Source organism: Rattus rattus, chromosome 11 (genome assembly GCF_011064425.1).
Source record: "Rattus rattus isolate New Zealand chromosome 11, Rrattus_CSIRO_v1, whole genome shotgun sequence".
In the NCBI taxonomy this organism is placed as follows: Eukaryota; Metazoa; Chordata; class Mammalia; order Rodentia; family Muridae; genus Rattus; species Rattus rattus.
Window position 1 is genome coordinate 93,672,705 of NC_046164.1, and position 16,344 is coordinate 93,689,048.

General features: G+C 46.5%; 1 protein-coding gene across 1 annotated transcript in view; it reads right to left on the minus strand.

Moving 5' to 3' along the window:
* Xpo1 (exportin 1) overlaps positions 1-9,161 on the minus strand; it is a 42,218-nt gene extending 33,057 nt beyond the window's left edge. Inside the window, exons 1-2 of the mRNA XM_032915880.1 lie at positions 8,392-9,161; positions 3,231-3,362 (exon numbers count right to left, since the gene is read on the minus strand). Of these exons, the coding sequence (XP_032771771.1) occupies positions 3,231-3,356 (126 nt within the window). The 5' untranslated portion in view covers positions 3,357-3,362; positions 8,392-9,161. The remainder of the gene's footprint in view (positions 1-3,230; positions 3,363-8,391) is intronic.
* Positions 9,162-16,344: the final 7,183 nt, after the last annotated feature.

Consider the following 16,344-nt stretch of genomic DNA (forward strand, 5'->3'; position numbering starts at 1 on the left):
CATTCTTTCGTCTGTCACGACTGTTCTGAACCAGGACTAACTCGCCTGCGGGCCTGAGTCACACCACTCAGACGGGTCAGAGCATTTGATAGGCTAAGCATCATATGTGCAAACACTTTCCACACCGTAGCCTTTATCTCAACCTCCACATGGTGTCCTTTGCTGCTGGTCTAGCATTGCACCCTAGTGCCTTCCTTGCTCTGGTCTATTTCCCGCTCTCCTCACCTTATAACCTCAAAGGGGGCTAAAACACAAAATAGGAACAAAGAGTAAAGGAGAAAAAAAAGTCTAACATCATCCATGCTATTTAATAAATATAAAAGCATTTCTGTTCCTTAGCTCAGCAGTTAAAAGTATCAGTTGCTACTGTAGAAAACCCGCTTACCATTCCTAGCACCCATGTGGTGGCTAACTACCATTTATAACCTCAGTTTTAGGGGATCCAACAGGCACGAATATGGTGCACGTATATGCTTACAGGCAAAAGCTTTACATAACGTAAAATAAATAGTTAAAAGGGGGAAAAAGCCCTTCTCTGCTCACTTGTTTTTATTTAATCCTTAAAGGTTTTTAAGGTGTGAGTTTTACATGTTAGTGTTTTGCCTGCACATATACAGGCGCCAAACTCAGTGGGTAGGAGGCTTCAGATCCCCTGAAACTAGAGTTCGAGCAACCCTCGGAGCCTTCATGTGGGGACCAGGCACCAAATCTAGGTCCCCCGCGAAAGCCAACAAGTGCTCTTAACTGGGGCCCTCTCTCCAGCCTCCCAGCTCTCTTTACAGTCAGACCAGCATCACACAATTCCCCACGTGAATCAGAGTACCTGTGCATAGTTTATCTCCCTTCATTTTTTAACACTTTATAAACAATACCCACCTTTCTGGTTTCTAAAATGTATAACACAAGGTCAAACAAGAATGCTGAATGCCTTGGGAGGCAGGGTGCACAGATCTGAGTTCAAGGCCACCCTGGTCTACATAGTGAGTTCCTGGACAGACAGGTTACACAGAGAAACTCCACCTTAACATATCCCCATCTCACCCTTCTCCTCAAAATCCCACAAAAAGCAAAATTAAGTTCCAGCAGACAACTGTTCAAGGAATCTAAGCTTCTGGCAACAATGGTTGCACTGTTAGATGCTGTCATGTTATAAGACTTTAGGGTCAAAGAGAGAGTACTTGAGATTGGCTTTGAACCTGGCCTGTAGAAGTTAATCCTGTGTCCCTAGTGCTGGGATAATGAAAAGCATGCTTCACCACGGCCAACTTTCCATACATAATTTGTGTGTGAGAATGTGTACACTTTAGTCAGAAGACAACTAACTCTCTGTAGTGGGCTCTCCTCCCACCTGGTGGGTCCACTAAATCCAGGTTGTTTACATATCACCAGGACAACTGCACACAATTTTACTCAAAGCCACTACAAAGTTTCAGAATTTTGCATTTATTACATGGCTTTAACAATCTACATATACTCCTGTCTCATAACCTTTTCTTTCCAGTTTCCTTTGAGAGCTAAGGCTGACATGAAACTTGCCTGTGTCACAAGTGCTAGCTAGAACCATAAGCAAACAGCCTATTTTAGTAAGTGTCAAATCAAAATATAGCTTATTTTTAAGGTAATTATCCACATTAAGATCTTTTCAATAACACAAAATCCAAATAAAAAACAAAAACTCATTTTTTTAAAGTTCTTACCTAGCCTGGCACGCACTATGTAGACTGAACTCATCTCTTCTTCCTACCTCCGCCTCTTAGAGTGCCAAAAATGAAGGAGCACATCACACCTGGCTCATACTGAGTTTTAGATAAACACCCAAAAGACTTCTGCAACTTCAGTATTTAAAAATTTGGGTACAGGTCAGTAAGATGGCTTAGTAGCCATAACTATCCAATTTGAGTCTCATCACTAGAATTCACAGACAACCAAGTAATTCTCTGACTGCCACATAAGCAACCAGGTGGCACAATGATATCCTACATTAAAAATAGGATATGGGGCTGGAGAGATGGCTCAGTGGTTAAGAACACTGACTGCTCTCCCAGAGGTCCTGAATTCAAATCCCAGCAACCACATGGTGGCTCACAACCATCTTTAATGGGATCTGATGCCCTCTTCTGGTGTGTCTGAAGGCAGCTACAGTGTACTTATATGTAGTTAAGTAAATCTTTAAAAAAAAGAAAAAAAAATAATTAAAAGCCAGGTAGTGGGGGCTGAAAAGATGGCTCAGGGGTTATAAACATTGGCTGCTCTTTCAGAGAACCCAGGTTCAATTTTCAGCAACCACATGGTCCCTCACAACTGTCTATAACTGCATTTCCAGGCGATACCATCTCACACAAGCATATGTGCAGGAAACACACAAATGTATATAAAATAAAAATAATGAATATAATAATATTTTATAAGTCAGACAATGGTTTATAAATGGTGGTGGCACACCTTTAGTCCCAGTATCCAGGATGCAGAGGCAAGAGGATCTGAGTTCAAGGCCAGCCTGGTCTACAGAGTGAGTTCCAGGACAGCCAGGGCTGTTACGCAGAGAGATCCATCTCAGAAGGACAGGAGAGCTAACTCGCCTGTTAAAGAGTACTGGCTACTCTTCCAGAGGTTCTGGGTTTGATCCCCATGCTAGATCCCTGCCTGCAACACTAGTCTATGGGATCTGACACTGGCCTCTATGAGCTGGGCACAAAATGATACAGACATACAGGCAAACACCCATATTCATTAAAAAATAAAAATAAATGGAACAAAAGACTATTCACTCCAAATATATATAAAAGAACAAATGACCTCTTTTGTACTGATATCCATCACTATATCCATCACTATAAAGGGGAACAAGTACACTTTAGTAAGCTGCAAAGAATGGACACATGAAGGCTGGAGAGACTGTCTCTGCAGTCTCAATGTTCAGTTCCTAGCATCCACAATCAGGTGGCTTACAACTCTAGGATACCTGGCCTCTAAGGTACCAAAAAAAGGGAGCCAGAATTGGTGATGCATGCCATCAGCCTGGTCAACAGTTGACTGTCTCAAAAGGAAAAATAAAAAATAGAAAAGCCAGACAAGCATAATCCTAATTTTCCCTCTTAACCACATCCAGTATTAATACTTTACCCAGACTAATTCTCATTAGCAAATAATTCCAAATTTATATGAATTATAAAATATATTCTACTGTGTCACACTTTAATGACTGGTAAGTGTTCAGTCCTCTCCTTTACCTGGGCTCCTTCCCCGTGGTACAAGCAGTTCACCACATTGTCTAAAAGGTTGATATCCAGCTTCTGGCTGAAGTCAAGCAGCTGACGGGCTGCATGGTCTGCTAACATTGTCATAATTGCTGGCATAGATTACTGAAAGGGAAAAAGACAGAATCACTTAACAAGTTTGGACAGCAGTTAACACTCAAACTCTCTAGAGGTAATTTAATTATTCACACAAATACTTGGATTACAGAAATTTTACCTAATTATTATGAAACGAGTAGCAAAATTGCATTACCAAACTGTTCAATAACTTACTTATTAGGTTCATTCAACTTTACCAGTGATCTACTGCTCCACTTACTACACCAATCTATCAATCAAGTTGGGTCAATTATGATTCCATAGCCCTCAAAGTTGTTTTATTTTGGGGGTAAGGGTGTGATGGTGGAGGCAGAAAGACAGGTTTCACTATATAAGCCACCAGTTTCCAAGTGTAGGGACTACACAAGTGTGTGACCATGACAAGGTTACCTACAGACTATTGCTGGAGTGATTTTCCCCCTCTCAGTTTGTCACTGTCTTCAGCCCTGGCTTCACTGAATCTCTGTGTAGTCAAGAGTGACCCTGAACTTCTGGCCCTCCCTCTTGTCTTTACTTCTCCAGTTCTCGTTCCATACCTTGTTTATGAGGTGCTAGGGATGGCATGCGAGGCAAGCTCTACCACTCGCATGCCCAGCCCTTTGTAAGTTCTTGTTTTAAAACTTTAAATGTGATCTCAAAGATTTGTTTTCTAAAATATTCCTAAGTGAATCTTTTGAATAGCTTAGTCTAAACGTTTCAGACCAGACAATCTTAAAACACTAATTTTTGCATCATCATACACAGTAGTTGTAAGAACAGAATTTTTTTTGTATATCCAAGCTGCTCAGCTACATTACTTTCCATTCTTAACTGTGTTTAAACATTAAAATACCATCCATACCAAGGACATATTACATGCATGTAACCCAGAACTTGAAAAGTTGAGGCAAGGAGTCTAATCTGGAGTCACCCTGGGCTCTAAGTACTGACAAGTGCCACGCCAGACTGAGACGCACAGCTCTTATTCCAAGGACATCAGAATCTGCAAGCACACACTTCCTGAATCAAAGGAAAGAATCAAGTCATGAATCCAAAGTTTGCCTGGACTAAACGGTTAAGACCCAGTCTTAAAAGACTAGAGGAGGGAAGACTATAAAGGCTGCCCTGAACTATCCTGATCCTAAGGAAGTCTCACCCCACCCACAGAATGTGTAGCTCTATTGACTCAACCGTCAATCCTGAGCACTAGCTTTGAGAAACCAAACAGAAGAACATGTGGGGCGCATGCCTCCAATCCCAGCACTGAGGAGATAAGAGGATCACACTTCCTGCATTGGAGACCAGCCTGAGTCGCAGTAAGAACTTGTCTGAATCAATCAAACAAACAAACAAACAAACAAACTCCAAAACATGAGTCTGGGCTTGGCGACACTAGGGGTGGGGTCCAAGGCAGGTGAAGCTCTGAGAGAGACCAGCCTGAGCTACACTGCAACTCTAGGACAGCTAGGGCTACATAATAATGCTACTGCGCCCAAAACTAAGTCAGTAAGTAAGGCAAAAGGAGAAAGTGTCTATTATATTCTGGGCAACAGAGCCTGGCAAAGTGGCTCAATGGTTACTGCAGTTAAATAGCCAGTTTAATCCAAGGACCTACAGGCATGCACGTGCGCACATGATGGAGTGACCTGGCCCCTACAAGTTGACCCCTTACCTCCAAAGTGCACACAAACGTAAATATTCTGCCAACTTCCCTTACTCCTGTGGTACTGAGGTGCTAACTTTATAAACACTAGGCACAGCACACTATCACTGGACTATTTCTCCACCCCTCAGATTTATGTTCAGATAGGACTGAGTTGCTAGCTGGCAATGAAGTCACTCTAGCCAGGCAACCCTTGAACTTGCCATCCTTCTGTCTCAGACTCAATACAGCTTGGAGTTTACAGGCTGGGCTTGTTCTAGTACCTCAACAATAGAATCCTCTCCTGACTACAGAGCTGCATATGAATATTCTGCCTCAACCATCCGGGCACCGGGACTACAGGTGTAGTGTGAACCACTACATCTGGCTTGCAGCTCAATCAAACAACTTTGCACACCATTTAAAGAGGATGCGTTACACATATCCATGATACCTTTTACAGCAGTGCTTGTAAGGATGTGGAAAATGAATAGCATGAGTGATTGCAGTTTCTGAATAATTAGGTTGGTAAGAAAAGTTGTTTTTAAGACTTATTTTTTACTCTGTGTTTGTGTGTGGGTCTGTGTGGCTGAGTGCAGGTGCCTGTACAGGCCAAAGCAGGAAGGTGGGATCCCACCTGAGCCAAAGTTAGTGATTATAAGCCACCCAGAATGGGTGCTAGGTCCTCACCAAGAGCAGGTAGAAAGAACTCTTAACTGCTGAGATATTCAATCCCATCCTTTTTGAAACCTGTACAAAAAGGGCTTGGTGGTTTAGTCCTATATTCCACCACCAAGGTGGTGAAGGCAGAAGTGTGAATTCCAGCACATCTTGGACTGCAGAGGTCACCTAACCCTTCACCCCAGCCAAGGCTGCATAGTGAATGAAACCTGCTCAAATCCAGTTGAAGGCCAGCAGTTTCTCCATGGTACTTTTGTGGTGCTGCTGATACAAGCTCAACACTTGTATTGAGGTTTTATTAATCATGTCTAAGATATAACTTAGCTACAATAAATCAAAGATTAGGTTTGTCTCAGCCAGTAAAGTCTTCTACTATGCATGAAACCCTGGGTTACAAACCAGAGGAGGTTACGTGCATCTGGAATCCCAGCACTTGACATTCAAATAAGAAGACCAAGCCAGATCAAGCCTCATCTACACACAGAGCTAGGGCTAGCCTGAGCTATGAAGCCCTATCTCAAGGAATTAATAATCAGGCCATGGCTAAACCAAAGCCCAGAACATGAACCCAGCACACTACTGTTAGTAGACAAAGGCAACAAGACCCACCTGTGCTCTCTACTCAACCCCCCCTTCTCAAGAGTCCGTTCTGTCAAGGGTAGAGATGTGCTTACATTCATGTAAAGATGAACTGGGCTGGAGAGATGGCTCAGTGGTTAGTAGACTGTGCTTCCAGAGAACCCTGGGTTCAATTCTCAGCACCCACATGGCAACTCACACTCATCTGTAACTCGGGTTCCAGGTTTTCTGACACCTCCACACAGACATACACATAGGCTATAACACCAGCAAACATAAAGTAAAAATAAATTATACATTAAAAATTAAAGAAAGCACTTGGGGGAAGACTAACTCCAAGGCCAGCAGCCTCATTTATATAAAGTTCAAAACCCCAACAAGCCTAACTGTCCTTGGGAGATGAATGGTCTAAGACATCTGCAACCCCAGAAGAGAGAAGGAGTCACAGACTGGGACAACGAGACCCTGTCTTAGAAAGGGGAAACGATCAAACACTAATGTACAGGACAAAGTAAACCCCACAGGCACATGGCTATACTTTCCAATGCCTTCAAGTGTCAGAACTTCTACAGATTAAAACAGAATTTTCCACTTTACAGTTAGAAACTGCACCCAGCTTGTCTCAGACACTATCACAATTTATAGGGATTTTTAAAAGTAATAAATGATTAAATGTTTAGTCAAGTGCCCCTACACCTAAGTTTCATTTTTCAGGTTGGCCTTCTCTAAGAATTCAGATACTAGACCATGTGGGGGAAGGGGTGCAATCTAAATACAGTTGCTGGCCTTTCTCAGAACTACTGGTTATCTTCCAAAATGACCTACCTATTCTTCAACTATAGGTAATCCAGAAATGGCGGCTCTGGTCAATGCCGAGCACATTTAGCAGCCCCAATCAAAGAGCTTCCAAATATTCTTTCCACTATCAGCAGTGACCCCCCCCCGCCCCGCTTAATATACAGAATCATGCACTAAGTAATAATGCAGCTATGGAGGGAGTGTTCACTTTCTCAATGGTTCACCTTTCTCATTGGTGTCCTCCACTCCCAAAAATGCACTCACAGTAGGGAACCACTGAGACTCTACAAGTGAGTATCCATATACCTTCAATGGCACAGCAAGCAGCAACACACTAACTACCAGTTGCCATCTAAAAGGTAAGTTCACATGAAGTCAAAAAACAAGACGCTACAAAAGACTGTTACTCGGTGTGTGGGCAATCGCCTGCTTCATTCAGTAAGAAACACACGCCTCACTAGGAAGGGCCCGCCCTCCCCTGGCTTCCCACCCGAACGACTCTCAGCACTTCTAACTATAGCTCACAGGAGCACGCATTCACCCCGCCCATACTCGGAGGAGGCATTTAGACCCGGCGCCTTAAGTTCACCGCCCTATTCTCTCTGCAGCATGTCCTCTGAGTGATCCGAGGTCCCGCCTCGGCGAGTATTCAGTGCATCCTCTACAACCACCACTTCCTCTCCTCCACCCCAAACTCAAGAAACCAGAAGGAGAATCAGGGAGGGCATCATTCACTATGTTCGCGGTTCCACCACCAAGACATGTAAGCCCCGGGCGAAAAAAAACCCTATAACACGGAACCTCACTTGCAGATCCCCGAAAAGAGAAATTAACTCGGTTTTTTTCTACTTCTTGTTACACACACAGACACACTCACAAAACCAACAACAACAAAAAAATCACCCACAAGGCTTTCGAGTTTCTTCACAGAAGAAGGGACTCGGTAGCCCCTCCCTCCCCCATCCCAAGCTCTCCACCGAGGGGGCCACGTGATGCAGGCGGACGTTTCAATGCTGCTGCACTAAATATTTCTGGAAACTTCCACTCCTAATAATTTACAGAGACGTTCCTGAAATCACCCCAACTCTCCCCAGCCCTTTGGACTGGGGAAGCCCTTCCACCCACGCGCAGGGGCTCAGACTCACTACCACGCTCCTCGCCTTCCTCCACCGCCACCCGCACACGCCGATGACCCAGCAAGCACTCCCCTCCCGCGGCCGCCTCCCCGCCTCCATCACCGAGCGACAGAAGCGCTTCCATTCAATCGCAGGCTCTGCCGAGGGCCCCGCGCCCGCCGCGCCTCATGCCCGCCGCGCCGCCGCCCGACCCTCGGCCCCGAGCACACGACCGACTTACCCAGAAATTCAACCAACTGCTTCTTCCTTCCTTGTCCGGGCTTGGGGCGAGGGAAGGTGGGGAGGAGGGAGAGGGGAGGAAATCAAGGTGGGTTTCACAGTTTTCCCACCTTAAAAAAAAAAGAAATTAAAAAGCAGAGAAGGGCAAAAAAAAAAAAAAAGCTCAATATTTACTATTCCAGGGACAACTCCACCCAACACACACGCACACACACACGCGCGCACGCACACACACGCGCCCCACCAAAAAGGGGAATTAATCCGAGGAATAAATGCTCCCGCCCGGCTGGGGAGGGAAGAACGGGGGAGGGGAGCGGGCCGGTCCGTGAGACGGAGCTCAGGACCCTCCAGCCACAGGCGGCGGCGGGAGCAGCAGCGCGAGTCCCTACGGCCAGGGCCGCTCTGCCGCCAGTTGCAGTCCGGCTCCCCCGACCACACAGGGTTCCCTCGCTCACGCCGCTCCGGCGCCGGCCCCCCCAACCCGGGCTAGCCTAAACTTTCCCCCCTTCGCGTGCTCCTCAGCGACTGGTGGCTCCCCCCTCCCCCTCGGGATGGTTGCACGACTGCTGCAGCAAAGGCTGGAACAGGTACGGCCGCCGGGGCTGTAGCTACTGTTGCTCTTGCTGATGCTGAAGCTCCCGCTGCTCCTGCCGCGGCCGCTGCAGCCGCTTCTCCCCCTCCTCCTAGTGCCTCAAACTCGGAACCGGTTGAAACCGGTTCAGACTGGGAGATTCCATCTCGGTTGAGTTTTCAGCCCATGGCGCCGCGGAGCGTTTGGAACCTGGGCCTCCGCCCCCAGGCCGCGCGCCCATTGGTCGGCCCCGGCCACAGCCGTGTCATCAGCCTACCTCCTATTGGTCCGAGCGCCCGTCAGTTCTACCTCAAGGCTCCACACGAGCCTGCCGCTTAGGCCCCCGCCTCTTTCCAGCAGTGATTTGCCCGCAGAGTGGGGGAGGGGAGGCGGGGCGGGACGCAAAGAAGTGAGGGGGGGGTGGAGGAAGAGAAGGTGGGACGTAGAACAGAGCCCAGCAAAGAGGAGAGCGGAGAAGCCTCACGGGGGATTGGCTGGAGTTAGCTGTCAGTCAAGTGCAGCCCGCCTTCGACATCCCTTCCCCCTCGCGTGGCTCCCCCTCTCCGTCCCTCGCTTGTAAGCCCGGCCTTTTCGGCTCGCCCATTGGCTGGGCGCCTTTGGTGACGAAGAGGGTGGGGTTCGCCCGTGAGCTGAAGGTGGCGCGAGTTTGAGCGCCGCGCGCGCCGCTCTCCTCTCTGCTTTTCCCCGTTCCCTGGCGGCCCGCCCCCTCGGGCTCCCGCCAACCTCAGGGGCCTGGGCCTAGGGCCCCAGCACCCGCCCCTCGGATGGGGTCTGTGCTCGCAAAAGGGAGGGCACGCCCTGTTTCTACATGGAGATAGGCGGAGGCGAAGGACCGCAACGAACACATAGGTGGCAGATGGTAGGCCCTGGGCCTTGGATCCATTGTAGAGGCCTGGGTTTGGGCACTGCAGTTGGGGACGGGAATAACACGGGCAGAGGCTGGCATAAACTGTGGGGAGTGCAGTTTTGGCGCCTCATGGTCTCAGTCCTAGAAACGGTTAGTTACTGGGCAAACCTCCTTAGAAATTTAACTCTCTCCCCAGACTTGCTTCAACAAGAAGTTAATTTCAGTCCTAAAAACACTGAAAGCCCTTTTACCAACTTAACAGTGCATATAGACTGATCTTGTGTCAACTTATTTCAACTTGGTGCCCTTAATCTCCGTCGCCCAGAGGTTAACAAATGGCTCCCAAGTGCCAGGTCAGTTTTACTGATTAGGCTTGCTTAAGACAACCAGCAGTTGGGTGGTGGTGACACACCCTGGGAGGCAGAGGCAGGCAGATCTCTTGAGTTGAAACACAGCCTGGACTACAGGGAGAGCTCCAGGACAGACCAGTTGACCTGGCATAATGGCACAGGCCTGTACTCCCAGCACTTGGGAGGAGGTGACAGGAAGATTAGGGATGCAAAGCCATCCTCAGCTACAGAATAAATTCAGTGTCAGCTGGAGTCAGAAGATGCTATCCCTATACACAGAAACAAATGTTCGGAACACAAATCTGACTCGTTAAAACCCGTTCTACCCCCATGAATAGGGATATGGAGATGTAAAAAAACGGAGTCTGAGACCTGAATTCAATAGGTATGGGAGACGTTATGTGCAATGCTCCATTGAATACAACATATAGCCCCACGAAGAAGTTATTTTTACACAACATTTCTGCCCCGGAATATACATACAACCTCATACTACCCAATATTGTTTTCGTTTGTTTGGGTCAGGGGCCGCTCGGCACAGCTCAAGTGTGGAAATCAGAGCACCTTATTGAGTTAATTCGTCAGTTCCTTTTTCTCTTTTGAGACAGGGACTTGATGGATAGCCCTTGCTGGCCTAGAACTGGCAGTGATCATCCTGCCTTTACCTCCCGAGTGGCCCTGTACCCTGTGACTACATAGATTTCAGGCTGACCTTGAGCTCAAAATTTTCCTGTGTTTGTCTCTAGTGCTTGCTGGAATTACAGGTATATGTATGCCCTTCTGAAAAATAGTCTTTGTTGCTGGACACACCCTTAGTAGCAGCACTGGGGAGGCAGAGGCAGGCAGAGCTCTGTGAGTTGAAGGCCAGCATGGTCTACATAGAGAGTTCCAGGCCAGCCCCCTGTATTAAAAGCAAGCAAACAGGGTTGGGGATTTAGCTCAGTGGTAGAGCGCTTGCCTAGGAAGGCAAGGCCCTGGGTTCGGTCCCCAGCTCCGGGGAAGCAAGCAAACAAACAAATAGTATTTTCCAAGTGTGGTGGTACATACCTGTAACCCCAAGGCTCAGGAGGCTGAGGCAAGAAGCCTGGACTGCATAGTGAATCCAAACAAACAAAATCATAGCAAACAAACAAAAGAACAAACCAAAACCCCCAAATTAAATAAAACTACATTCAGGGGCAGAAGAGATGGTTCAGTGGTTAGGAGCACTGACTGCTCTTCCACAGGTCCTGAGTTCAATTCCCAGCAACCCCGTGGTGGCTCACAACCATCTGTAATGGGATCCGATGTCCTCTTCCAGTGTGTCTGAAGAGACTGACAGTGTACTCACATATATGAAAAGTAAAATCTTAAAAAAATAAACATATATTCTATCTTTGTTAATGGTTCTAGCAGTGACAAAAGAAACAAAGTAAAGCTCCCTCCCTCTGCCCTTTTCCTTACCCAGAAGCAATTGTGTCTAATCCACTTCATCCTTGGCAATAGAGCTGGTGTGTGTGTGTAATCTTTAAGATAGTCTTAGACTAAGGCACTGAAGCTAGTGTTGATCTTTTATCTTCCTCTTTTTACCTCCTAGGCTGGGATTTGGGGTATGGACCAGTGTGCCGGATCTCTCCCACCTTTTCAGTGCCTTAAAGATTGAACAGTTTCTCTCCAGTAGATAATTAAGCTATTTCCTGTTTTGCCTGTGTTAGTAATTTCGCACACTTAACCTCTGGTACAAACATGGACATATTTCTAGGTTAAAGTCCTACACTTGAGATTATGGTGTCAAAGGCCATGCATATTTGTTTTGATAGATCCTGCCCAAGTGTCCCCTAAAAGATTATATCAATTTGACACAGTCTCCCATTGCCTGGAGACGACCTTGTTCTTTGTTTTGTTTTTTTTTTTGGAAATAAGAGTCTCACTGTGTAGCCTTGGCTATACTGGAACTCACTCCGTAGACCAGGTTGGCCTCAAAATCACAGAGATCCTCCTGCCTCTGCCTCTGGAGTGCTGGGATTTGTCGGCCATCACACTGGGGTAGAGTGAGCATTTTTTGTTTGGTTGATTCTTTTGAGACAATGGCTCTGTATAGCCCTGAATGGCCTTAAATGCATGATCCTCCTCTGTCACCCCAGTGCTGGAATCACAGGCAGCCACCACACCAGCTACTCAGAGCTCTCTGTGTGTGGTTGCTGGAAATCAGACCAAGGGCAAGCATTCTACCGTTATTGCTACCTAAGCATTCTAACTTGAGCTTCTGAGCTGTTTGAAGAATACACAACTTACAAGATTAGAGCTATAGTATGCTTCAATTTTTTTTTTAAAGATTTATTCATTTATTATATGTAAGTACACTGTAGCTGTCTTCAGACACACCAGAAGAGGGCATCAGATCTCTTTACAGATGGTTGTGAGCCACCATGTGGTTGCTGGGAATTGAACTCAGGACCTCTGGAAGAGCAGTCGGGTGCTCTTAACTGCTGAGCCATCTCTCCAGCCCCATATGCTTCAATTTTAATTGAAGGATTAATCTTTTCACGTACACACACACACACACACACACACACACACACACACACACACACACACACACACTTTTTGAAAACAGTCTAGCTCCATAGCCCAAGCTGGGTTTTTTTTTTTTTTTTTTTTTTTTTTTTTTTTGAGCTGGGGACCAACCCAGGGCCTTGCGCTTCCTAGGCAAGCGCTCTACCACTGAGCTAAATCCCCAACCCCAAGCTGGTTTTGAATACACTATGTATTCTTAGTGTAGACCAGGATGGACTTGAATTCTCTAATCTCAACTTCCAGAATGCTAATGTTACAGAGGTGTACCTGGTAAGCTCATTTCTTGTGTGCGTTCATGTGGGCATGCTCATGTGTGGGACTGGGAACATGGGCATCTGTGTTTCATTTTTAGATTTTTTTAAAATATTATTTTAAGTGTACAGATCCTGTATTTGCACACATGTGTGTGCTTTGTTCATGTTCAGTACCTACAGAGGTCAAAAGAGGACATTGGATCCCCTGGGTTTGGAATTTTCCTAGGTGGTTCTGAGGTACCGAGTCAGTGGTTGTAAGGAACGGGAGTCGTCTGTCTGCCAAGCTATGGGCCTTAACTGCTGAGCCACCTCTTCGGCTCCCATTTCGTTTAGCTCTGGTTTGTTGACACAAAGTCTCACTATCCCAGATAGACCTCCAATTCTATATGTATCCAGGAATGACCTTGAACTTCCGCTCTTCCTGATTCTGCCTCCCAAGTGCAGGCGTTATATGTGTCTGCTCTCCTACCAAGGCTGTGTGTCCTTGGGGGAGGGACTCGGGACTTCCTGTAGACTAAGCAAGCACTCTGTTGACTAAGACACGGCTCCAACCTGCTCCTGGCTCATCACCTGCAGTGCAGGAGACTGGATAAGAAAAAGTTTTGGGTTGTTTTCTCGTTTTTCTTTTTCAAGACAGAATTTCACTATGTGGCTCTAGAACTACGTAGACCGGGCTAGTCTCGAAATGACAGAAATCTACCTGCCTCTGCCACTCCAGTGCGGGTCTTACGGGCACACACCACCACATCCAGTAACTTTCTTAATGTTTATTCTCACCGTTGTTTATGTATGTGTGTTTCGGTGTGTATGCCACATGTCTGTAACACTGAAGGTGTTTCTGGTGTCTCCTGAAGCTACCCTCAGATCCTAATTATAGGCAGTTGTGAGCCACCTAACTTGTGCTGGGAATCAAATTGTCATCCTCTAAAGAAGTAACATGCCCTCTCCACCACTGAGCCATCTCCCCAGACTTTGAACCAGGATCTCGAACATGCTATGTAAGTGCACACTTGGTTTTGCTGTTCTTGCTTTGAAATAGGTCTTGCTGTATAAAACCTTAGCCTAGAACCCATTATATAGATTAAACTGACCTCAGATTTATAAGCCTCTTCCTCGGCCTCCCCAGTACTGAGATCCCAGATATGTGTCACCATGATTGGCGAGTAGGCTTTTCGCTCAGGGAATGAAAAGTCAGGAGCTTGAACAAGGGACCCTGGCTTGCTGCAGTGTTTTGAATAGGTATGGCCCCTATATAATCACGTGTTTGGACGTCTGCCCCACAGGAACAGATAAAGGTGCGGCCTTGTGGAGTAGGTGTGGCCATGGAGGAATTGCAACACCGTAGAAGCAGCCTTTGAGGTCTCCCAACTCCAGTGTGGCTCACAGTCTCCTCCTGCTGCCTGGGGATCCAGATGTAGAACTCTCATCTCCTCCTCCAGCACCCTGTCTGCCTGCACACTGTCATGCTTCCTGCCATGATGATAATGGACTGAACCTCTGAAACTGTAAGCCAACCCCAATTCAGTGTTTGCCTTTATAAGGGATGCCTTGGTCACGGTGTCTCTTCACGCCAATAAAATCCAAACTAAGACACCAGACCTTCCAGTGGTTGTTGTTGTTGTTGAGACAAGGTCTCTCTACATAGATCTGGATGTCACAGAACTGGCTGTGTGACCTGTACCTGCAGAGCTGTGCCTGCCTCTGCCTCCTGAATGCTGGGATTTAAGGTATCTGCCACCATAACTCTTGCTGCCTAGAACTGGCTGCCTAGACCTCACTGGCCCACTACCTCCCTCTGCCTTGAGTGCTGATTGCAGGTTTAAGCAACTACTCTTCATTTCTTCAGTCTTTCGAGATACAAGACCATCTTTTTTTTAAGTATTATTTATTTATTTTTATGTATGTGAGTACACTGTAGCTATCTTCAGATGCACACCAGAAGAGGACATCAGATCCCATTACAGATGGTTGTGAGCCACCATGTGGTTGCTGGGATTTGAACTCAGGACCTCTGGAAGAGCAGCCAGTGCTCTTAACCACTGAGCCATCTCTCCAGCCCCCATATAAGACCATCTTACCCCAATGGTGCACAATCAGTAGTTGTACAACCCTGAGACTCTGCCTCAAAACAAATCAAAGGAGCATTTCCAGCCAGACAGCATTGGGTACATCTGTGATCCCACCTGTGAAGGAAAGTCCTGAGAAGAAGCCGTATGTGCAGAGACTGATGAGACCTTCAGTACTGTGGGATACTTGAAATGCTACAGATCCAGAGGGTGATCACCTTAGTCTAGGCAACCGTTAGCCTCCAGAACAGCTATGCCTTGTCTACCTCTGCACAGAAACCAACATCCTGTAGCTAACAGATAAAAACTCTTTGGAATTTATTAAATGTAGTGGACTACTAGTTTAGACCAATCAAAATGCTAGAAATGTTCTCATGCAGCATCTTGGGCCTTTAGAAAAGCTTCCCCCAGCTTGCTGTAACTATCTCCTGATGTGCTTAGTGACATATTTCAATCTTGCCTTGATTTATGACTTTCTTTGTTCTTTTTCTTTTTTCTTTTCTTTTTTTTTTTCGGAGCTGGGGACCGAACCCAGGGCCTTGCGCTTGCTAGGCAAGCGCTCTACCACTGAGCTAAATCCCCAACCCCGACTTTCTTTGTTCTTAACAACAATAAAACATCATGAAACTGCTTCCACGTTGGACATGAAGTTTGGGGTAACCTAAATCTGTATCCTGGGCATGGCCCTTCAAAATGGCTCCAGAATAAACTATCTCTTGTTTCCTTTAAGATGAAACCTATAGGTTTTTACGTTGACACGACTCAGTAATGCAGGAGGTGAAAGTTATCACAGGTTTAAGATCAACTGGGAAAACTTTGGAGACCATGCTTCAAGAATGAAAGATTAAGGCCTGGCAAAGAGACTTGACCAGTAAAGCAATCTTCCACCAAGCCTGAGAGCCTGAGCTTGATGCCTGAAACCAATGGTAGAAGGAAGGAACCCAGTTCCACAAGTTGTCCTGACTTTCACACACATGGCTCTGTGGGTAAAGGTGCTTGTTACAACACTTGATGACCTGAGACAAGAGTCACAGGACCCACATGATGAAGAAGAAGATCAACTCTAGCCAGGCGTGGCCCCTCCCCTAATAGATGAAGGGACGGACAGAAAGATGAATGGGCGTTAGAGGTAATGCAAAATACAAAATTTTAATTTAAAAAAGAAGCCAGTATGGTGTCCACACTATAATCCTAGCACTTGGGAGACTGAGGCAGGAAGGTCAGGAGTTCAAAACCAGCTGTTGCGGTCAGCCGGGCCCAGTGGTGAAACTCTGAAATAGGGAGTCAGA